General features: G+C 48.4%; 1 protein-coding gene across 3 annotated transcripts in view; it reads right to left on the bottom strand.

Annotated features, from left to right (window-relative positions):
* Nucleotides 1-4232, bottom strand: part of TSPAN15 (tetraspanin 15) — a 53751-nt gene extending 49519 nt beyond the window's left edge. Inside the window, exon 1 of one of the 3 annotated variants that reach the window (XM_070781826.1) lies at nt 4021-4232. In XM_070781826.1, the coding sequence (XP_070637927.1) occupies nt 4021-4116 (96 nt within the window). In that variant the 5' untranslated portion in view covers nt 4117-4232. The remainder of the gene's footprint in view (nt 1-4020) is intronic. The other 2 variants (XM_019954169.2, XM_070781828.1) reach the window with 2 other exon arrangements.
* Between the last annotated feature and the right edge of the window lie 20268 nt (nt 4233-24500).

Genomic DNA, 24500 nt, shown 5'->3' with positions numbered 1-24500 from the left:
GATTCTTTAGTGGTAAAGAATCTGTCTGCCAATGCAGGAGACAAAAGAGATGTGGGTTTGATCCCTGGGTTAGGAAGATTCCCCTGGAGGAGGGCATGGCAGCCCATTCCAGTATTCATGCCTGGAGAATCCCATGGACAGAGGAGCCTGGCGGTCTACAGTCCATGGGGTCACAAAGAGTAGGACACAAACTGAAGCGACTTAGCATGCACCCACAGTAAATTCTACACAGCCATCAAATAGAATGAGGCAGCCCCTATCAGAGCTCCACAATTTACACGGATTTAAATTTAAGTGAAAAGGTAAGGACAGAACTGTGTACAGTATGCTACTTTGTCTGTGTGTGTTCAATCGTGTCTGACTCTTTGCAACCCCAAGGACTGTAGCCCGCAGGCTCCTGTATCGATGGGATTTCCCAGGCAAGAACACCGGAGCGGGTTGCCATTTCCTTCTCCTCGGGATCTTCCTGACCCAGGTATTGAACCCATGTCTATTAAGTCTCCTGCATTGGCAGTAAGGTTCTTTACCACTAGTGCTACCTGGGAAGTCCAGAATGCAGGGGGAAAAAAAGAGTATATAACACATCCACATGTTTGTGCCTAGGATAGTATCTCAGAAAAGACTCACAAGAAACTCCTAACAGAGACTTCCCTGGCAGTCCAGTGGTTAAGATGCCATGCTTCCAATACAGGGGGTATGGTCTGATCTCTAGTTGGGGAACTAAGATCCCACATGCCACAGGGCAAGGCCAAAAAAAAAAAAGGAAGACTAAAGAAACTCACAAAAGTTATGGACAGGGCATACCAGAGAGGGATTGGAGGAAGGCTTATAACTGATGATTACTCTTTCATACATTTAAATTTTGTACAATGTCCTTGCATTTCCTATTTGATAATAAGTTTTAAAGCATAAAGTCCTACAGAAGGTGCATAGCTATGGTAAAACTTTTACCTCCTTAGATACTGAGATGAAAATGTTAGCTCCTTGGGCTTACAAAGCAAGTAACCCTTGGCCCCACTGCTCCTCCCAAGGGATGGCACTGAGCTAATAAGCTTTCCTGTAATGGTTTCCAAATAACCACAAACCCAGTCTAAGACAAATCACTTAAACTGGGCCTCCACCCTGAAGTCAAATTCTGGCACCTGGAGTTGCCCTGGCAGGTGGCTGGGTTCTTGGCATGCATAAGGAGATTATTAAGCACTAATACCTCCAGGGGTGGGAAGTTAAAGATTTTTTAAGTCAGTCTCAGGTGGCTGAAAAGGGAGGATTCCGAGTTCTGAGTCCCATCCTGCTTCAGAAGAGACAGAGCAAGGGCCACAGAGTGGTCTTTTCTTAAGGCTGCAGGGACAGTGGCAAGCAGGGCCTTGAAAATTCAAGTTTCGTTTTAACTGTGTGACTTTCTTTTTTATAGCACTTGCTTTGTCCACGTGTCACCTTCTCCCCACATGGCTAACCTAAGAACAATCTAGTGAGGTGTGAGGCAGGATATCAGTTATCCATTTTGTAGATGGAAAAATGGAGATGCAAAGAAATTAGGAGACAAAGCTATGGTCTTTTCAGTAGTCACATATGGATGTGAGAGTTGGACCATAAAGAAGGCTGAGTGCCAAAGAATTGATGCTTTCGAATTGTGGTATTGGAAAAGACTTGAGAGTCTCTTGGACATCAAGGAGATCAAACCTGTCAATCTTAAGGGAAATCAACCTTGAATATTCTTTGGAAGGACTGATGCTGAAGCTGAAGCTCCAATACTTTGGTCACCTGATGCAAACAGCCAACTCATTGGAAGACCCTGATGCTGGGAAAGATTGAAGGCAAAAGGAGAAGAGGGCAGCAGAGGATGAGACAGTTGCACGGCATCACTGATTCAATGGACATGAACTTGAGTGAACTCCAGGAGATGGTGAGGGGCAGGGAGGCCTGGCATGCTGCAATCCACGGGGTCAAAAAGAGTCGGACACAACTTAGCGACTGACAATGACAACGTTGAGAGAAGCGGTGAAGCCAAAAAAGTAACCCCCACCTTCTGGCTCCTGGTCTTCTCCTGTTTCCCCATCTCCCCACCCATCAACTTTAGCCTTCTCCCTGCCAACTCTGACCTACAGGGAAGGAGCTTCTGAGGCCAGACAAAGAAGGAGCAGGCAAAAAAATCCCAGAATCAAGGGGCCCATGAGACCATCTAGCCTGGCAGTTTTTAACACTTATTATACACTTACCTGGGGAGGTTAAATAAGTTTAAATAAATATGTATGCCAGGGCCCAGGCATCTAGGGTGTTTTTAAAATTCTGAGTTGATTCTGGTGTAACTTTGAGAGAGAACCACTGAGTGACAGCTCAGATCATCCCCATCCCAGTTTCATATAAAACCGTCTGCCCCTGGGACTTCCCTGGTGGTCTAGTGGCTAAGACTCCACACTCCTAATGCAGGGGGCCCAGGTTTGATCCCTGATTGAGGAACTATATCCCACATGCTGCAACTAACAGTTGGCAACTAAAGCTCCTGCGTGCACCAACTAAGACCTGGCACAGCCAAAATACAAAATAATAAATATTAAAAAACAAAACAAAACACTTCTGCCTCCCTGGACCATCCATCAGTGAGTCTGTGCTACATCCTCCAGCCCCCATACATACCGCTCATCACTCTTGCTCATTACATAGAGTCAGAGAACTGAACTAGGAGCTGGGTGAGTCAATTCACAGCTCTGAGGCCCCAAACAGGGAAGTGACTTGCCTAAGATCTCCCATTGAGTCAGTAACAGAACAAATCGAGAATCTGGATCTGGACACCAGGTAAGGTCACATCCACAGAGAGGTCACAAGGAAAACCTGATGGCAGATCTAGCATTTCCCGCCAGAAGAAAAGACTCAGTGAAGGTTGAGAAAGAGACCAGAGTGTGCATGTGTTTGCAGGGGATGGGTGTCAGGTACCTGGGCAAGTCTGCCCTGTGGCATGTTGGGGGCAGGGGAACTATTCTAGAGTGGCAGGGCTGGCACTGGCCTGTAGAAAGAAGTCCTCATTTCTAGGAGGGGGCCCAGCCCAGTCTGAAATCTCCATAGCGAAACCCAGTCTATTGGGTCAGCTTACCAGGAGGGCCAGCTCCCCTGTCCATAATAATAACAATGGCTGAGACTTCCTGAGCTCTTTGCTGGTCCCTGTACTAAGCAATGGACTTGACCTGTTTCAGTTAATCCCCACAACCATTCAGAAAGTTGAGTATCATCTCTGTTTCTATTGGCAGATGAGGAAACCATGGCCTCAGGAGATAAAGTAACTTCCTCACTATCACTCAGCTGGAAAGTGGTAGTGGCAGGATTCGAAGCTGGTTCATGTCCAACCACAACCATCCTGTCCCCCAACAGGAGAGAAAAGAAGGTAAAGTGCAGGGGCTTTTTAAAGTTCTGAGCACCTAAAAGCAGCTGGAGATGTCCTCGGACACTTCTGGTGGAATCCGCCTGACCACACCTCCCACAAAGCATCCTCCTTCCACCCTAGAGGAAACCGCGGCACGAGGGGGAGGCATCCTCAGGGACGTCGGCAGGTATATAGTGGGACAGGATAAGGAGTCCAGGTCTCCCAACCCCAGACCACAAAGCCTGACCACTGCTCCACAGAATGATGGGGAGGCGAACTCAGTAACACCCGGCAGGCGGGGCGGGAGCGGCCAACGTGGTAACCACAGCCTACCGCACCAGCGTAGGCTGGTGGACTCTAGAACCAAACTGCTGGTCAGGTGCACACAGGTGAGCCACGCGGAGCTCCTTAGTCGTAGTCCTTACCAACAAGCTCTAAGGCTCCCCACCCGGCGGCTGAAATTCAGGCTAAGCTCAAGCAGCCAGAATTTCCTGGTTCCCAAGGAAAGTGGGACGAGAATCCAGTTGTGCGCTTCTGCCCCCTCCCTGGAGCAGACAAGTCTGCACCCAACCCAACCCGCATTCCCCACCCCCGGCGCATCGTGTGGGTGAACAAGGGAGTGCGTTCTCCCCCTCCCATCCCGGGGCCCGACTGGGGTCACTCACCCAGAACACCGTGGAGTAGATGACGAGCGAGAACTTGAGCCAGAGGTAGGAGAAGCGCGCGCAGTAGCGCACCTGCTCCGAGTCCCCGCGGGGCATCCTGGGGGGCTCCGGGGCTGGGTCCCTCGCTGCCCGCAGCCCCACCTGCGGCTGCCGGACCGGCTCCCGGCCCCGCCACCGGCGCTCGCTCGGGGACTGACACCGGCGAGCTGCAATCACAGCTCCGGCCCGGGACCAACCAGCCCCAGAGGCCAATGGGCGCTCGGGGAGGGGGCGGGCCTGGGGCGGGGCGGAGGCCCTGGACCCAGAGGAGGCCAAGGCGGGGGCGGGGGCGAGGGTTGTGCGAACCCGGTCGCGGGCAAATCTGGAAGCGCTGGTGCTAAGGCGCGTTGGGGGGCGTGGGAGAGAGTGTGCAGAGCGTCTCTACAGAGAGCTAGTGTGCTTCATTCGGGGCACACAGAATGCCCGCTTTCTACTGCGGTCAAGAGGGAAGACCATGGGGAAAGAGCAGGAATTTATGGCTTAAAGCGTTAGAAAAAAATGTGCAGTTAAGTGTGCAAGGCACGAATGAAATAAGGAAATGGAGTTGTTCAGTCTAAGCGAGGCGGGAAGGTAGCATCTGGGAAGGCGCCGCAGACCAGGGTGGGGCAGAGGGCCCTCATGGAAGGCCCCACAGTTCCTTTTGTAACAGTGGAAGGCTTTCCCCCAAGTCTCCGATCCTCTCCTTCACTGGGACTAGGTGAGGTAGCAACCCTGCCCCCATGACCTCCTCCTCCGAAAAGCCCTCACCCACTAGCCCCAACTCAGGGGCCTCAGCCCTTGCACACAGCTCAGGTCTAACCCAGCCTCTTTCCGCCCAGCCTTTCCTCTGTCTGGGGTCAAAGTCTGTCTTCCTGGCTGTGAGTCTGTCTCCCACGGCCCCTGCTTGACTCACTGCTGTTTTCCTTTCCCCGCAGGCCTAGCTCAGCTGGGGACTTGGGAACCAGGCAATCCATGTTTGTGGCATTCAGGAATTAAATTTGTGAGTTCAAGGCAGGGCTGGGTGGGGTCCCTGGTGGCGACTTCGGGAATGGCACTCTTGTCCCATTCCCGGGATCTGAATTCCCAAGCCTGCCAGAGACAGAGACCGGCGGCCCAGCCCCCAAAGTTCTGCTGGTTTTACTGTAGAAGGAAGCAAGTAAGGTCTGGGTTGGGAGGGAAGCAATGCCATGCCCAGGGGTTGAAAGGAAGCCAGTTTCCTGGTACAAGGGAGCAAACCCTGCAAGGTTGGGTAGAGACATGGAACCAGGGACTGCTGAGGGTCACCTTCAAATGAATAATCTGGGACTTCAAAGGCATCCTACCTCAAGGTTAGAAGTTGTCATTTCTGTCCTTTGAATGGTTTCACTCAGTGGTGTCCAACTCGTTGAGACCCCATGGACTATACAGTCCATGAAATTCTCTGGGCCAGAATACCGGAGTGGGTAGCCTTTCCCTTCTCCAGGGGATCTTCCCAACCCAGGGATCAAACCCAGGTCTCCCACATTGTAAGTGGATTATTTACCAGCTGAGCCACAAGGGAAGTCCAAGAACACTGGAATGGGTAGCCTATCCCTTCTCCAGCAGATCTTCCCGACCCAGGAATGGAACCGGGATCTCCCGCATTGCAGGCAGATTCTTTATCAGCTGAGCTATCAGAGAAGCCCTTATTCTGTCCTTCAAGGAGGAAAAAACTAACTCTTTACCCCTCTTTACGGGACTAATTTTCCTCACCAGCCCTCACCTTACACCCACTCTTTGAGGTGCTCCATCCCCAGGAGGGCTGACTCAGCTCCATGCCCTTGGAGGGGTTGTCTGTCTCCTTCTCCCTGGGGTTAGCCTTCTAGCCTCCTTCCCTACTGGGATTTTCTTTCAGTTGTCCCTGTCTTAGTCCTGGCCTTCTAGCTAGCTGCACTCGCTCCTCTACAGATCTTCCCTAATAACATGCACACATTTGAGCACCTCCTCTCAGCTCTCCCTGAGCCCCTGTACAATGATGCCTGGGGTGACGAGGCGGAGACACCTCTGCAGAGGAAGCCTGGAGCTCTTTGGGGCTAGCACAGCCTTTCCCCAGTTCCTGAGCAAGTTTGTTGTCCCTCCCTAGCCCCGACCTGATCACAAGTGCCATGGACTACTCCTCAGTCACCCTGGCAAACACTGAAATCTCAGAAGCCATGACAGCGTCTCCTTTAAAAAAAAAAAATTATTTTCATGTATTTGGCTGCACTGGGTGACTGCAGCACATGGGATCTTTAATCTTCATCGTGGCACGCAGGATGTTTAGCTGTGGCACGTGAACTCTTGGTTGCAGCATGTGGGATCTCGTTCCTGACCAGGGATCGAACCTAGGCCCTGTGCATTGAGAGCTTAAAATCGTAGCCACTGGACCACCAGGGAAGTGCCAGTTTTTCTCTCCTTTTGCCAGAAACTCTTGGCTTGCGGGTCAGCAGGTCTGATGCCAAGCCGGGTTTAGTCATGAACTTTGTTAGAATACGTGGCATAAATCATATTCCCTAATATCTTACAGAAACAAACGCTGAACGAAATTTTTGGCCAACCCAATGTGACATACAGGCGTGAGTGTGACCCCGGCTGCAATTTAGAACCACGTGGTGAGCTTTCAGTGTTTGCTGATTTCCAAGCCCCACCCCAGTCCAGTCAAGTCAGCATCTCCACCAACAGGGACCTGCATATCAGGTATCAGTATTGTTGTAAAGGTCCCAGGTAATCTCTAAAGAGCAGGCATTGCCAGTCTAGAGGTAGTCATGAGGGTGAGGTAGTCAGTCAGAATTTTTTCAGAAAGGTCACATTCCTGAGGACACAGCTATCCAGTGGTATGCAGGTCAAAGTTAAATAACTAGCTCTCTGGTAGTGGGTGGGGAGGGGGACTCTGTTACCAGTTTCCATAGTGTAAATACTCCCACCGTGTCTGAGATGTGCACAGTCACACCCAGTGAGCTCAACACAGCCCCACAGCTTTCCTTATCTCAATACTGATTAGCATAGGGAGTGCCGTAATGAGTGCATCAGTGAAACTCCTGGCTTATTAATTAGCACAACAGGTGTTAGAAATGAGCTATCCTTTGATGAAGTTACTGCCAGCTTACCTCAGAGATATTTCGAGGGTTCCAATATTGCAATAAAGTGAGTGACTTGAATTTCTGTTTCTCAGTGCATATAAAAGATAGGTTTATACCATTGACTATTAAGAGTGCAGTAGCATTATGTCTAAAAATGTAATGTCTATGCCTAATTTAAAAATACTTTATTGCTAAAGAATGCTAATCATCACCTGAACCTTCATCAAGTTGTAATCTTTTTGCAATAGTAACATCACAGATCACTGATCACCATAACAAATAAGGAAAACAGTTGAACTACTGTGACAATTACCAAAATGTGACAGAGACGTGTAGTGAGCAAATGCTGTTGGACTTGACACAGGGCTCCCTCCAACCAATGTGTAAAAAAACATGGTATCTTCCAAATGCAATAAAGTGAAGTGTGGCAAAACAAGGTGTGCCTGTCGCATTCAAGATGTATGCTGCTGCTGCTGCTGCTAAGTCGCTTCAGTCGTGTCCAACTCTGTGCGACCCCATAGACGGCAGCCCACCAGGCTCCCCTGTCCCCGGGATTCTCCAGGCAAGAACACTGGAGTGGGCTGCCATTTCCTTCTCTAAGATGTATGGGTTGGCTAAAATGACTGAGGGCACTACTCATTCTTTCTTCAGAGTAAAAAAATCTTACTTAAGGGTGATGCACTGGGCTAAACCCTTGAGGCATCCCAAATCCTGAGGGATTCTGGTTCCTAATGTAACCATCTAGCTAACTGAATACTGTATTTTTTTTTTTTTAAGAGATTGAATCTTTTTTTACATTTTTAATTTTATTTATTTAGGCTGTACTGGGTCTTCAGTGCAGCATGCCGGCTGTTTGTTGCAGTACTCAGGCTTCTCTTACATGTGGTACGAGAGCCTAATTGCAGCATGTGGGATCTAGTTCCCTGACCAGGGATTGAACCCAGGCCCCCTGCATTGGGAGCATGGAGTCTTAGCCACTGGACCACCAGAGAAGTCCCTGTTGTATCTGTCTTGAGTGGACCCTTCATGCAAGGTGACAGAACACCTAAAAGTACAGGGAACTGGGGCTTCACTGACTTCACATAACAGATTGTATGAACTGGCTTTGTGGCTTCTTGCTAGTAAATGCTTGCTGTATAGATGCTTACATGGGTAGCAGGATTTGTTCTGATACCTAATTCATGATAACCTGGCAGGGAGATTGTAGGGGGAAATAACTAACCTCACCTTTAGTGGCTACTGCTGCTGCTAAGTCACTTCAGTCGTGTCTGACTCTGTGCGACCCCATAGACGGCAGCCCACCAGGCTCCCCCGTCCCTGGGATTCTCCAGGCAAGAACACTGGAGTGGGTTGCCATTTCCTTCTCCAATGCATGAAAGTGAAAAGTGAAAGTGAAGTCACTCAGTCATGTCCCACTCTTTGCGACCCCATGGACTGCAGCCCACCAGGCTCCTCCGTCCATGGGATTTTCCAGGCAAGAGTACTGGAGTGGGGTGCCATTGCCTTCTCCATTAGTGACTACTGCTACTGCTGTTAAGTCACTTCAGTTGTGTCTGACTCTGTGCAACCCCATAGATAGCAGCCCACCAGGCTCCGCTGTCCCTGGGATTCTCCAGGCAAGAACACTGGAGTGAGTTGCCATTCCCTTCTCCAGTGCATGAAAGTGAAAAGTGAAAGTGAAGTCGCTCAGTCATGTCCCACTCTTTGCGACCCCATGGACTGCAGCCCACCAGGCTCCTCCATCCATGGGATTTTCCAGGCGAGAGTACTGGAGTGGCTACTACTGCCTATGAAAAAGAAACCTACCGATTATGCACAACCAGCCCGGCTTGCATAAGTTGGCATCCATTCCTCTGTTTCCCGCTCTGTGAAACCATCAGTTTGGACTGTTTCTCTTCTAGTTCTAACAATCTTAGCTATAGTCCTCACAGACAAATCAGTCAGCAAATAAACACTGAGCTTCTCCTGTGACTCAAGCCCTGCCCAGGGCTCTGGGGATACAGCTGTAAACAAGATAGACAACAGCGTCTATTCTCTTCTATTGAGGCATTGGAGGGGTGGGGGGTGGGGTGGGGTGGGGATATGCAACATATATGACCACTAATACAAGACAAAGATAATTTCAGGTACTGACAAGCGCTGAAGATGCAGGAGAAGACCTTCTGAGTGGAAGAAGCAACAGGTACAAAGGCCATGAGAGAAGCTGCAGCTTTGAGAGCTTGTGGTCCATGTGGCTTGTGCAAGGACCTCAGAATATAATAGAATGGGGAGAGATCAGTGGCGTGGGAAGAAGCCAGACAACTTTTGTAAACAGTTTAGATTTATTTCCAGGTCTAGTGAGGGCCATGGGTACTGTGTTAAGCACGGACGTGATCCTGAATCTGATTTAAGCTTTAGAAGGTTGCAGCTGGGACTTTCGTAGCAGTCTGGTGGTTAAAACTCCGAGTTTCCATTGCAGGGGGCACAGGTTTGATCCTTGGTCAGGGAACTAGGATCCCACATGCCACACAACCAAAAAAAAACAGAAGACAGTTTCAGCATGGAGGACAGACAGGAGGGGGCCAGGGCTGGGGGCGAGGAAGGCTGGTTAGGAAGCCTTTGCACAGGGTCAGTGTGAAGGCCTGTGGACTAGTGGTGCGCACCGGGAATGGTGACAGGTGGCTGCACTGGGGATGGATCCTGGAGACAGAGCCACCAGGGTTTACTCACAGATTGGGTGTGGAATGTGAGGAAGAGAAATCAAGATACTCCGAAGTGTTTGTGCTTTAAGCAACCAGGTAAAGTTTGCTCCCATTTACAAACGTGAAGGATGTTATGAAAAATGCTGCTGGGGGGAAAGTGGGTCAAAAATCAATTACTTTGGCCATTTAATTTTTTGAGGTACTTTTTCAAAACCCAGGTAGAGTTGTCCAGGGAACTCGGAAGTGAGGTTTAAGTTAGATGATATAAGTTTGAGAGTCATCAGATCAATTTAAATCATTCCTCCAGTTCTTCCCCTAAAGAACTGCATGTTTGAGTCTATTTATTTCTTCTGGAGGAGGGACTTTTGCTGTCCTTCAGGTTTTCCTTGACTCTTTTGGGGGCCATCTCATGGCTCAGAATTTAGGCCACTTTTCCTTCCCATGCCATCTTAACTCTCAAAGATCTCCATTTATTCCCAACCAGTTATTTATTAAGCATCAGGCCCTGAGCTGTGGGCTTTCACATAACTACCTCTTAATTTCTCACCACCCATGGAATTTGATTTGATGAATCCCACTTTATGGATGAAGGATGAAGGAAACTGAGGTTCAAAGAAGTAAACTGATTTTTCTTCAGTGGAAAGTCCAAATGCTCTGTGAGCCGGCAAATGATATGCTTTCTACCAAATGCAGATGTGGCCCAGCTGTGCTAGAGTAAAATGAGTTAACTATGTGGCTTAAAAAGCAGCTAGAAATAATACACCATAGCTCAGATATTGAGTTCAATACTTGTTAGAGTTGCAACTTTATGTAGCATTATTGTGCAAGATAGTAGTTCTGTGAGATAAGTGTTTTGTTAAAAAGGATCTATCAAATAAGTCTGGGAAATGCTGAAGGACTGTTTCAAAGCCTTTACCATGAGAACAGATATTGTTTCTCTCCAGGAAGAAAGAGGGGGATGTGGCTTTTCTCAACTATATCTGACTGCACACCTCTATCTTCCCCCAGACACCAGCTGTTAACATCTCAAACACTAGTATCTGTCAGTGGTTTGTGGGACTTTTAAAACTGGGACAGTCCCAAGAAACCATAACAGTCCACCTGGGACTGGAGGGGTTTGGGTGCTAAAACTAGGAAGGACCAGTGCAAAAGCAGGACAACTGGTCATCATTTCTTTCCATCCTTTCCATCATCTCACAGATGTTCTGAAGGGTGTAGCCAGAGCAAGACAGCTTCAGACTGTGCCCCCCAGAGTCAGAGAAAGAGGAAGGGAACACTCAGGGGACAGGACCAGTGTCTTCAGGTTCTGGAGGCTGTCATGAGAGGAAAGGGAAAAGTTCATTCTAAGGGATCCCTTGGGATAGGGACCAGGGAGACACGCTGAGGGTGAGTCAAGCTCCCTGAAGCAGCACAGCTTTGAGAAAAACACTGTGATTCAGGATTAGGGGGTTGGGGTGGGGGCAGGGTTACATGCCAGCCCTACCACACGCCAATCAACTCTGAATGAGGCACTGGGAACCCGAGTTACCCTCTTGGGACACCAGTGCCATCTGTGAAATGGGACCCTTCAAGGTAACCAAATGAAATTATTGAGCATTGTCCTTAGAACAAAGCTGGTCCTGAAGAACTGAGTCAGATCTGCTCACAGCTGGCCCAGTCCACTGGGGACCAGTAGACAGCGGGGTGGGACCGACCTCACAGACCTTCCTTCCCTCACAGCCCGGGTGCTGACCCTGTGCCTTGCCTTGACCCTCCCAGGGCATTTATCCTCTGGCTGGTTTTCTCTTTCAAACTTTTTGGAGCCACCTGCCAGCACTGGGAGGCAGGCTGACTCCGTGTTTGTGTGCCTGCTTACCAATGAGAAAAGAGGGTGGTTAGGACATCAACCCCACCCCCACCGACCTCAAAGGAAATTAAGCAGTAAATCAAGTCTGACAGTCATGATTCAGGGAGTGGCCAAGCTGGGAGGATCTTCAGATATCATTCAGTCCACAGCTCTCATAAATGAACAGAGGAACTCAAGCTAAAAGAAGCCAACATCCTGCTCACAGTTGTCTATTTATACCTAATGCCCTTTTCTATATGTGTTATGTTGCACAATAAAAGAAAAATGCTTTTTGAAAAGAAAACAGTTTTAAAATATGCATATCCCCTATGATTAGTGAAGTCAAGTGTATTTTTACATGTTGATCAGTCATTTGTAGTTTTACAAATTTTCTGATTTTATCTTCTGTATATTTTTTCTTTGGCTGCGCTGTGAAGCATGTGGGACCTCAGTTCCCATACCAGGGATCCAACCCATGCCTCCTGCAATGGGAGCACAGAGTCTTGATCACTGAACCACCAGGGAAATCCTCTTTTCCCCTTTGTACACTTTAAAATTAACTAATAGATTCCTTTAAGTAGGCAATGCCAAGGGCTGACAGACTGGGGAAATGCCATTCCCTAGTGGAGAGGCCCTTCTGGAGAAGACTCCAGGCTGGCCTCTCAGACAGAGGAAGGGTCTCGGAGCCGGCCACCTGCAGGGGTTGACCTCACTGGGCCCTGGCCGGGAATTCTGGGAAAGCAGCCTGGGTACACTGGCGCTGGGCCAGGCCTGTATGACTCACTGGGAGTGGCGGGCACCCAGGTATCAGGGCTGCAGCAGTGGTCCCACCTGTCATGCGGAAGAGCAGGGCAGCTGCTTCTGGAAGACTGGGTGCTGCTGGGGGAGGGGAGCCTTAGAGGAAGTGGCTGGGCCCCCAGTGCAGTCAGAAGGTACCAAGATTGGGCCTTGGGGAACACATAACTGGGGTCTGGACCTGATCCTGTAGCTACTGAGGAAGGGATATAAGGCTCTTACTCTCAGAAAACGTTCATGGACCTGCTGATCTATGTCAGGAAGGTTTACAAGCCACAGCATCCTGCCCTGTGCTGGTTGCTAGGGGACCCCCAGCAAGGGTAGGCCTAAGGGCAGACCACCCAGTTTAGAGCTGACAAAGTGCTTTCACCCACATGTTAGAGCCCTCACCACTCTTAGATTTACTTGGCTATCACCCTCCTTCCATGAAGCAAGGACCATCTCATCTGAGGGCCTGGTGGGGTGTTGGGCGCACATAGCTGCTCATTAAACACGGAAGCCACAAATTGGCTGTCCCTGGCCAGGCGAGCCGGCTCTGCCTGCAGCTTCGTTCAGACTGCAGGTTCCGGCCTCCCTTGGGGCTTCCACCAGAAACCTAGTCCCACAGACATTTGATGTAAAACTTGTCCTGGGAGGAGCCAGTTCCCTTCTCCCAGACTTGCCGACTCCTAAGGCCTACATCCCTGTAGGCCGTTTCAACTTCCTCTTTCCTGTTTGCTGAGCAGTTTGCATCAGGCACAGCTCCTACTCTCTGTCTTACACTCCCAAGTCCCTCTCTGTCCAGCTCAGAGAAAATAAAAGGCTTTCCATTAGCAAAACACCATTTTCTGTTACAAACATGTGTTGACTGAGGGATTTTTTTCTTTTCCATGGGTCATCAGAATAGCCTTGGGTGTGAAACTAGACAAGGAGGATAATTCTTGCTTTATTTTCGAGGAGTGTGTGCCCAAAGGCACGAAGCCCTACAGGCTCCACGCAAGCTAGGGCTGGTTCCGCCTCCTGCTCAGCCTCCTCAATCGTCCCCCCAAACACTGGAGCAAAGCGGGCTCCCTCTCTGCCCCCAGCAAATGGCCCCAAACCTTCACAAGAACTGCAGAGAAAGCAGGCTAGTCTGACTTCTGGAGGGTCGAGTGGGGAATGAACACCGAGAATTTAGTCTGCTAAATACTAGTTAGTTCAGTATGTCGTAGGAACCTGTGTTTAAAATCAGCTGGGGTGGAGGGAGTCATGGAATTCTTCTAGTAAAGGATCTAATCCTCTTCTATTTTTATTTTCATGTGAAGCCAAAACAACTGCCCTTAGAACATCCTCCAATTCAACACCGCTTATAATTTTTTTTTTTTTGCCACACCCGGTGGCTTGTGGGATCTTAGTTCCCCAACCAGGGATCGAACTCCAACTGTGGCAGCGAAAGCACCGAGCCCTAACCCCTGGACTGCCGTTTAAGCAGTTTAAACCCCTGGACCCCTGTTTAAACAACTTTTTATAACATGATGCAGAACTGTATTTTACGTTACAGTCCAGTGTACAAAACACACAACTCAGCAAAAGCTGCGTGAAACAAAGTCACCTTTGCCACAGGACGCATTCCTGTATTTCCTATGGTCTCCCTTTAAACACTAGTCATCACCCACTGTTTGAAGTCACTAATTCAAACTGCTGACCAAATGCCTCCAGAGAAGCCCTACCAGGCCTGTTTCAGCAAACAGGTAAGTTACACCTGGATTTATTATAACATTTGTTTATACAGAGACTACCCAGGTATCAAGCAAAAGCAAAACCCTTTCAAACTTGGCTCAAGTGAATCCTGAGATTGCCTTGATTAAGCACTGAGTGCATATCCCCTCGCCCTGCCTGCCACTCACTCTCTGGGTGACATAACCAGGAAGCCAGGAAAGAGCATCTAAGGCCACAGGGAGCCCCTACATCTCCAAGGACAAGAGAAGGTCTGGGGCCCCGCCCTCTGGAGCCACAGCTCAAGGACCAGTGGTGGGAAAAAAGGCACAGCTCCTTTTGGCACCAGGTAGAAAGGAACTCCTGGTTCCCAGAGATGAACCCCCCCCAACAGTGGAACCCGAACTCTTCTCAGGGAGGGGGCTGCTTCTGTCTTCCAGCTGTGTGTGGTCCTGGGGGGCCTGCTCCACCCAGCTGACCACCATGGACCAGAGGGGAACTGCACTGGAGGACTGGTGGATCCCAGGTGGCCAGTGAACATCTGAGGATGCCTCGGGTGGACAGCGGTGAAGGAATACTGTTTGCCAGACCCTTGTTTTGCCAAAGGCCCAGGAGAGCAGAGAGGGCTGTGTCTTCCACCACAATAGCCTGACCCCTAGGGGGACCAAGGGGAAAAAATATGAGCAAGTAAAGAAAAATCACACTTGCTTAAAAGGACTAAGTAACAAAGGGGGAAAGCCCTAGGTGAACATGTAAATTAGAACTAGCAAGACAGACAGAAGAGGACTTCAAAGAAAGAAAAAAGGGTCATGGAAAGATGTAGTTGGAGCACACACAAAAAGATTCCTGCAAACTAAAAAGTATGACTTTCAAATATAACAATCCAATAGAGAGTTCATGCTGCAAATTGAGTCAGTGGTCTGAAAGACAGAGAGAAGTATCTCAGAATTCAGAGGAAAAACACAAAGAGGTGGATTAGAAGAAAAAGATAAGAGATGTGAAAAAAAAAAAGATAAGAGATGTGGAGGCCAGGTCCAGGACAAAATGTGGTAGATGCTGCTGCTGACTAACTCAACCCTGTTCCCAACCTCCTCCCTACTCTGACTTCACTGTGGAGGCTGGACATGTAAAATATACTTATTACCAGCTTCCCTTGCTTGAGACTGTTTTGGTTCATGGGCCATAGACATCCAGAAAGATTCTTTGTCTTTTCTGATACATTTAGTGTCGCATTTTTTTTTCTCCTTTCTTCCTACATTGAATGCAAACATGATGCCTGGAGCTGCAACAGCCATCCTGTAATCATAAGAAAGAGGCCAAGAGAATTGAGGAGATACCAGTCGAAACCCTGATGCTGTCGAACAACAGAACCCAAGTCAACAGCTGCCTACCCAGAGCCCTGTGAAAATAAGGAAATAAGCCCTGAGGGAAATAAGCACCTATTATTCAAGTCATTCTTTACTCAATTATTCTGCTACATTCTTACATAATATGAGAAGAAATAAAGAAAATTTCCCTGTGAAGAAAAACTTGTTTTCAAACTGAAAGGGCTCAGTGAGTACCATATTTAAAAACCAATACCCTTATACACCTGATATAAATTTGTCAATTTATACCTGAATTCCACAGAAAAAAAAGAGAAAAAGCTACAGTCTTACAGCAGAGAGAGCAGCTTCCTTAAAAGAGGAAAAACATCAAACAAACATTAGAGTTTTCATTTTTAGCTCTTGAATCTGGACACCAGAGAAGCAATGTCAACAGATAATCGACAGGAAATAACAAATCAGTTTTAAATACAGGGTATTTTCTCCAGTCTCAAGTTCCCTGGGTAATTATTAGCCACAACTTGGGAATTTCAAATAGAAAACAGATAAAAAACTGGCTTGAAGAGTTCAAAGAACAGACATCTTTATATCTATGTGCTCAGTCACTCAGTCACGTCCCATTCTTTGCGACCCCATGGACTGTAGCCCACCAGGCTTTTCTGTCCGTGGACTTTTTCGGGCAAGAATACTAGAGTGGGTTGCCATTTCCTACTCCAGGATATCTTCCCGACCCAGGGATCAAACCTGTGTGTCTCTTACATCTCCTGCATCAGCAGGTGGATTCTTTACCGCTGAGCCACCTAGGAAGCCCCCTTTATATCTATATCCACATTTAAAGAGAAAATGCTTTTCTTCATGCTTCAAACACTGTAAACAGATAAACGGCAAAAATAAAAATCTGGGCAACATTCAAAATCATAAGGTTAATAAAACTTGCCTCTCGTTGTGAGGATTAGTTGCATGCATGTATCCACTCAGTGGGGAAGGAGGTGGTGGTAAGTGGGGGAAGGTGGGGGAAAGACAGACATTTGAAAAAGCAATAACAACACAGTGTGCTAAGTGTCAACATCAGGAAGGAGCAGTTGCTTCGATCTGTGTGTTCAGGAAGGCAGGCAATGTTAAAGAGAGGCCTGCCAGATTAAGCGGACATTGTCCCAGTGAAAGGATGTGTAAGAGGGTCTCAGAACAAGGGGAGAGTGGTTCCCAAACTTGACTGCAAACTGGAACCACCTAGGGATCTCTAAAAAGTACTGATGCCTGGCTCCCACCCCCATGCCCTCCGTGCTGTGCTAAGTCGCTCAGTTGTGTCCGACTCTTTGCAACCCCATGGACTGCAGCCCACCAGGCTCCTCCGTCCATGGGGATTCTCAGGCAAGAATACTGGAGTACTCTGGGTTGCCATGCCCTCCTCCAGGGGATCTTCCCAACCCAGGAATTGAACCCAGGTCTCCCGCATTGTGGGCAGATTCTTTACTGTCTGAACCATCAGGGAAACCCAGGAATACTGGAGTGGGTAGCCCAGCCCTTCTCCAGGGGATCTTCCCGACCCAGGAGTTGAACTGGGGTCTTCTGCATTGTAGGCAGATTCTTTACCAGCTGAGCTACCAGGAAGGCACCCATGCCCTCTGCCTCCTGCCTTAACTCGTCTGAGCTGTGATGTGGCAGCTGCTGCTGCTGCTAAGTAGCCTCAGTCGTCTCCGACTCTGTGTGACCCCATAGACGGCAGCCCACCAGGCTCCGCCGTCCCTGGGATTCTCCAGGCAAGAACACTGGAGTGGGTTGCCATTTCCTTCTCCAATGCATGAAAGTGAAAAGTGATGTCGCTCAGTCGTGTCTGACTCTTAGTGACCGATGTGGCAGCAAGCATTTTCAAAGCTCCCCATGTGTTTCTAATGAGCAGCAAAGTCTGGGAACCACGGGCCTACACCAAGCTTGAGGCCAGAGCCTGTGGCTCTCTGTAGATGGAACAAGGAATTGGAGGCAGAGGACAAACAGTGGGAATGGAGAGAAGTGGATGGGTTAAGATTTAGGATGTAGAGTGGACAGGAGTGAGTGATACTGGGGAGGGAGCAAGTGAAGAAGCTGCTGTCCATGATGCCTAGGCTTCAGGCTTGGGTGACTGGGGGCATGTGGTCAGTTTTCTGAGATGCAGAACACAGCAGGAGAAAGGGGGTGCGCGCAGGAAGATCTCCTGATTAGAGGTGATGCATGCTTATTACAAAGGGGTTCGGCTTAAAAAATCTTAGCCCTGGCCGTGGTTATCATCATCACCATCTTTTATCATCATCACCATCTTCCTCCATCACCATGAGTCTGAGAGGCTGGTTGAAGCCCTGTCTGTGCTCACAAGGATTAAAGTAATGATGTCGCCCTCTGGTGTCACTATCTGTGTATTACAGGCACTCAGGCGTCAGTTGACACACAAGCAGATGGACCCAGGACCCGGGCCCAGGTAGGAACAGGGGCTGAGGTGAGCAATCAGAGATGATCTCTTTTAGTGCTCAGGCTACAGTCTCCCAGGGTGCCCCATGCTTGCCCCAACTTGAATAAGGTCTCCTTGGGATAAGCCGCTGTCCCTGCAAAGTTCCCTTACCTCATGGAAGGAGCCTTGAGCAGAGGAAAGACTACTGAATGGGGAGTTTGCTGGTGGGAGCTGCAGGCACAGCTCTGCCAGTACTGGCTGTCCGACCTGCAGTGAGCACCTTACCTGGGCATCAGTGTCCTTATCATTACGAGGTGCTCCTGGAGGACTAACAGTGTATCTGTGTTGATGATCACAACAGTGGACAAGACTGACCTTCTCTGCCTCCAAGGAAGAGACAAGTGGCAGTTCTCACGTTCTCCAGAAAGGCTGCCACATGCCAGTGAGGAGTAGAGAGCAAGTCTCCAGGCAGGCTTCTGGAAGGAGGTAGCATTCCATCTGGGCCCTAAAGTGTCTGTGGCCAGACACCCCACCCTTTAGACATTCAGGAGAAACTTGTCATCTTAGAGAAGGCCTGTGGTCGGAGAAGAAAGGGTATGGGCTCTGGAGTCAGACAGACCAGGCTTGACTGATGGTTCCCCCAGCTGCATGACCTTGGGCAAGTTCTTTAACCTTTCTGAGCATATAACCTCATGTATAAAACTGGGATATAATGAAATGACAACAGCAAACTCTCATTTAGCCCTGTGCACCAGGTACCATTCTAAGCACTTTGCATGTATTAACTAATTTAATCCTCACAACAATCCTATGAGATATCTAGCCCCATTTGACAAACGAGGAGGAGGCACAAAGAGGTTATTTCGCTGGTTCAGTCCCCAGGCACATGGGCACATGGTTGGTGGACAGTTACTGCTGTGACCACAGAGATGATAGTCAGTGGATTTTACTGGAACAGGTAAGCTTGTTGGCAGAGCTCAGTCTTCTGGGAAGGTCAGTGTCTAGGAAAGAATTTCAAGAGACAGAAAGTGACATTCTCCAGCAAGCATTAAGCACAGTGCATGATCCTTTTATTTGTGAACACATCATGATACCCTGTAGTCCATGGGACTTCCTGAATGGAAGGACCATTTGGCTAAGGAAAGGGATGAGCTCTTAGAACTGGCTTCTTCCTACCAGCCTCAGTGAGCCCCACAGTACCAAAACCCAGCTGGGTCTTAAAAAAGGAAAACATTTCCTCTCCCATGTAGCTAAGGGTGGTCATGTGACCTTGTTCTGGTCCCATGATATAAAGGACATCTGCTGGGAGGGTCCTGAAAAAAGATTTCCCTCCCTAACAAAGGAAAAATACCTGGAAGGGGAATTCTTTTCCTTCCTGCTCCCTTCCTGGAATAGGAATGCCGTATGTAAGAACTGCTACTTGGAGCTGTTGCAGCCATCTAACAGCCAAGAGGCAAGGGTCAAGAAAAAAAAAATTCCTAAAGAACTTTGAAACCGTTGCACTGTTTAGCATGGAATCACTGACCTCCAGACTTCTGGTTATGTGAGAAAATAAGCCCCCGTTTGTTTAAGTCACTATTGCTTATAGCAAAAAGTTTTCTACTATTACACCCAAGCTGTTTCAATATATTCATTCATTTGCCCAGTCATTCATTCATTTAACCAACAAATAGCATCTGGCGTACAATGTGTCAATCATAATGGAGGGAAAGGAAGATATGACTATAATCCAGACAGGATTCCTGGCCTCATGAATTTCTGAGCACGGGTCAGGGTATTAACAAGAAGGAAAGCACAGAAATCTACTGGAGTATAGAACAAAGATAGTCAACCTGTGCAATCATCAAGGAAATGCTTCAAGGATAGTGTATCATAAAGGGTTCAGTGCTGTAACAGAGCCTAACATGCAAGGCCTGAAATAAGAGAGAAGCTTGTTTTGCTTTTTCTTTTTCATGCAACAACCCTGGGTTTTGCCAGCCATAACACAGGGCTGCCCTCTGTGGATTCAAAATGTCAGCTCCCATTGTTACCATTTCCTACCCAGTAGGAAGAGGGGAGTGGAAGTGGAAAGCAGCCAACTCCTTCTCTAAAGATGAGACCTTCAGAATGGCCATCATCAAAAAGTCTACAGATAACAAATACTGGAGAGAGTATGGAGAAAAGGGAACCCTCCTTAACTGCTGGTGGGAATGTAAATGAGTGCAGTCACTATGGACGATAGTACAGAGATTCTGCTTAGAAAACTAAAAATTGAACTACCATATTATCCAGCAATCCTAGTCCTGGGCACATATCCAGACAAAACTATAATTCAAAAAGATACGTGCACTCCTATGTTCATAGCAGCACAATTCACAATAGCCAAGACATGAAAACAGCCTAAATGTCCATCAACAAATGAATGGATAAAGACGTTGTACAATATACAATAGAATACTACTCAGCCATAAAAAAGAATGAAATAATGCCATTTGCAGCGATACGGATGGACCTAGAGACGCTCATACTAAGTGAAGTAAGGAAGACAGACAAATGCCATATGACATCACTTATAAGTAGAACCTAAAATACGACACAAATGAACATATATATGAAACAGAAATAGAATCAGGGACATAGAGAATAGACCAGTGGTTGCCAAGGCAGACGGGTGGGAGAGGGTTGGATTGGGAGTTTGGGATTAGCAGATGCACACTAGTATATATAGAATGGATAAATGACAGAAGTCTTATTGTACAGCACAGGGAATTAAATTCAATATCCTGTGATAAGCTGTAATATAAAAATATGAAAAAGAACGTTCATATATGTATAATGAATCACTTTGCAGTACAGCGGTAATTAGCACAACATTGTAATTCAACTATATCTCAATAAAAAATAAATTAAAAAAAAAAGATGAGGACTTACCTGGTAGTGCTGTGGATAGGAATCTGCCTGCCAGTGCAGGGGACACAGGTTCAATCACTGGTCCGGAAGATTCCACATGCCGTGGAGTAACTAAGCCCACGAGTCACAACCACTGAGCCTGTGGGCCGCAACTGTTGAAGCCCACCTGCCTAGAGCCTGTGCTCTGCAACAAAAGAAGCCACGGCAGCGAGAAGCCCACATACCACAACTAGAGTGGCCTCCACTCGCCATAACTAGAGAAAGCCTGTACGCAGCAATGAAGGCCCAGGACAACCAAAAATTAATTAATTAAATTTTAGAAAAACCAAGCTGTTTGTCTAAAAAAAAACGAAACAGATGAGACTTTGAAGTTGTCTGTATACACATATAAATCGCTTCTGCCACATCCTATTGGCCAGACCTTAATCATGTGACCACATCTGGCTTGGAAGAGAGGCCTGGAAATACAGTCCATTAGCTGGGAAGCCAGGTGACAATAGGTAACAACAGAGGAGGTTTTATTGCTAAAAGAAGCAAGGGGAAAGTGGTCCTGAGAAAGAAGCAGCAGTAAAGGAATGAGGCTATTTTTCTCAACCCAGAGAGCAATGGGGATTAAGCAGGAAGTACACGGTCAGATTTGTATTTTTAAGAGATCACTGTGGCAGAGGATGGAGTGGAGGGGACCGATAATACAGGGGGTGGTAAGTTCTCTCTGCTCTTTCAGGATTTGGCTCTCCATCTTGGCTGGAAGCTTCATGAAGGTAGAGACATGACGCTTTCTCCTAACTCCGGGATGATTGCAGGGAGTCTCTCAACTCCCAGTCCAGTTGAGAGACCCCCTGCAGGGCCCAGGACTCAGGCCTTTCAGCAGAAACCCTGACCCTCTGTCCCCTCCCTTTCCTCACGCATTCCCCTCTTCCTCACCACAGAACAATTGCCAGCACCAGGGCAGACACCAAGCCCCCTCTGTCTGCAACACCCAGGCTGCCTCTGCGATGACCCCAGTCATCTAACTAGCAACCCCCTCCTAGGCAAGCCTCGCCCACTTCCTCCTCGGCCTGCCATAGATGGGCAGATTTTGCAGAAGCCTGATGTTGGGAAATGAACCCGTTTGGTGTTAAGAGCTTCTGAGCTCTGTGTACACCAGCACCACAGCAGATGTAAACACTCACGGCCTCTCTTCTCTGGCTAGATAAACTTCAGGCTTTTAGGGGGAGGCACCGCCCCATCACACTCACAGTGTTTAAAAAAGGTGTCAGCTGTAGCGCGTGCTCTTGGCAGACTGCAACTCTCCCTCTCCCAGCTGAAGTCCCAGATTCTGGGCCACTGATGCTCAGGCCAGGGGGGTGGGGGGCCCAGAGTTCATCTTCTAAAGGGGCCAGCTTGGGACCCTCTGGTTTGTGGACAAGGCGAGGCAAACTGTGAGGAATAAATCCTGAGATGCTGTGGAAACACTCAGCATCCTCCAAACGCTCTGCCTGACCTACACAGACATGTTTTTTAGTTTAAGCTTTAGATTCTGTGAAAATAAGAATGCTACTCCCAACACCCCTGACCGGGTGATGTCCTAAACTTTATCCATTATTTGTTATTCATGTACTCATCTGAGATTTATCGAGCACCTACTGTGTGCCAATGTGCCAGGTTTTACACTGCCCTGCCCACTCAAAGTTCCCTAAATTCCCATCACTGCCAATCCCATTAGTTTAAGGTTTTCACATCTATCTATCTGTAAAGTATCTATCTCTCTATTAGATATGTATCTACGTATTATAGATAGATGCTTCCAAGGTGGCTCAGATGGTAAAGAATCTGCCTGCAATGTGGGAGATTCCGGTTTGATCCCTGAGTTGGGAAAATCCCCTGGAGAAGGAATGGGAACTCACTCCAGTATTCTTACCTGGAAAATTCCATGGACAGAGGAGCCTGGTGGGCTACAGTCCACGGGGTCGCAGAGTCAGACACAACTGAGCCACTAGGCCACAGCATTATAGATAGATAGATGGATAAATAGATGATATATGCAATATATACAATTTACCATCCCTCACCCCTGAGTCATTTTAAATTTGATTCATCATTTTCATTCAGTCTGCGTTTAGAGGGTACCTGTGATATGCTCACTGCTCTCCTGGAGAAAAGACATAAACTAGACACAGCCCAGGCCCTGAGGAGCTCCCCACCTGTGTGACAAGGAGGTGACCAAGAAGTGGCTTCCTGAGAGCGGAGGCAGGCAAGCCAGTGCAGATTGTGCAGGATGGGGGAAGCCATCAGGAAGCGGCCCCCTTCACAGGCCAGAGGACCCGGGGCTCCCCCTCTCTTCTCCAAATGAGGAACTAGATCAGGGCTCCTGTGTCTTTGAATTTCATGGACCAATAAAATTTCAAAACACCTAGTTGAGGGAACCGTACAGCTCACCAGCGTGGTATTCCATTGAGTAAGAGACACACAAGGAAAAGAAGAACCAGGAGGCAACTGCCATCTGCCATCTCCGTTGTTTCATGCGAGAGAGGACACAGTAACCCCCACAGCAAGAAGGGCATAGTTTCGGAATGAAGGCTGATTTTTCCAATGGGATTCATTCACCCAAATAAACGGCTCACTGTGCTGTCCTCGTCCTCCTTCTGCCCAGCCCAGGTGACCAGATGACCTGCCGCCGCATGTGACCCACTGAAGCCGTGACCAGGTGGTCCAAGCCCAGCCAGAGACATGGTCAGGCGACTGCCAAAGGCGTCTCTGGGACACTGTGTAGGGGCATCTGGGCCACAGCGCTTCCTGGAACCCTTTTCTTTCTCCCATCCCTTACCCCTGCAGCAGTTCCCACTGTCTCCTCCAAACTCCCTGAAATACAATTCCTCTCCCATTCTAGTCTTCAGGACTCCAGCTTCAAAACCACAATAGCACAAACCATGAGGGTAACTCTAAGGGGTCCTTCTAGCTCAGAGTGATCCGACCTGGGGCTGTCCAAGGCCACTGTCTCACCATCACTGCTCAGCCACCCCCTTTGCCCTCACCGGCTTCTCTCCCCTCCCTTCCCCAGGGGTTGATCCCATGTGCTCCTTAATAAACATCCTGCACTCTAAAGTCGGAACCAGAGTAGCCTGCCAGGGGTACCCAACCTGCACTGCTGCTCAGCCCATCCAAACAGACTGATGGGCAGCATTCTCCTCCACTTCCTGGTGGCGGGAACTTCCCATACAAATCCTCGAAGACCAGACTGGAGTCTGGACATGTGCAGAGGAGCTAAAGGAATTCAGAATGTTTTCCTGTCTTGAGAAAGACCGGCTTTCACAGCCATTGTTTAGTGATGGACTCCACAGGCCAGCTCTGTGCGCCCCTCTGTCCAAGGCGGCCCCCACCCTCTCCTTCTATGAGGCCACCAGTACATAGTTGGAAAGCTACAAGAGCACATGATTTAAGGGGGAAATAAAACTCTTAGATTTAACAGCTCCAAAACATAATCCTCACGTAAGGTGGTGGGATGCTGGCAGGGAGGAGAAACGGGTACTGTTTGGGGCTTCTCTGATGGGTGACACATGCTTTGGTGTCTTATCCTTGCGCTCTGCTTGTACCTGAAACTCATTCTGACAGCCTGGAGGAGGAGGCAGAACCGCCAACAGAGTAGGTTGCCCCAGCTGACATCCTTATTTCTACACATTCTGCCTCCAAAACCCTGGTCAGCAGCGCATAAGACAAACAAGCCCCAAACTGGAGTGTCTGTGGCTCTCCCGCCAAAAGACATCAGAGGCAGAGGTCGTTCAGCAAAAGGCAGTT

This window comes from Bos indicus, chromosome 28 (assembly GCF_029378745.1).
Source record: "Bos indicus isolate NIAB-ARS_2022 breed Sahiwal x Tharparkar chromosome 28, NIAB-ARS_B.indTharparkar_mat_pri_1.0, whole genome shotgun sequence".
Taxonomy (NCBI): domain Eukaryota; kingdom Metazoa; phylum Chordata; class Mammalia; order Artiodactyla; family Bovidae; genus Bos; species Bos indicus.
The sequence above is the reverse complement of the archived record's forward strand: the minus strand, read 5'-3'. Positions and strand labels throughout refer to the sequence as shown.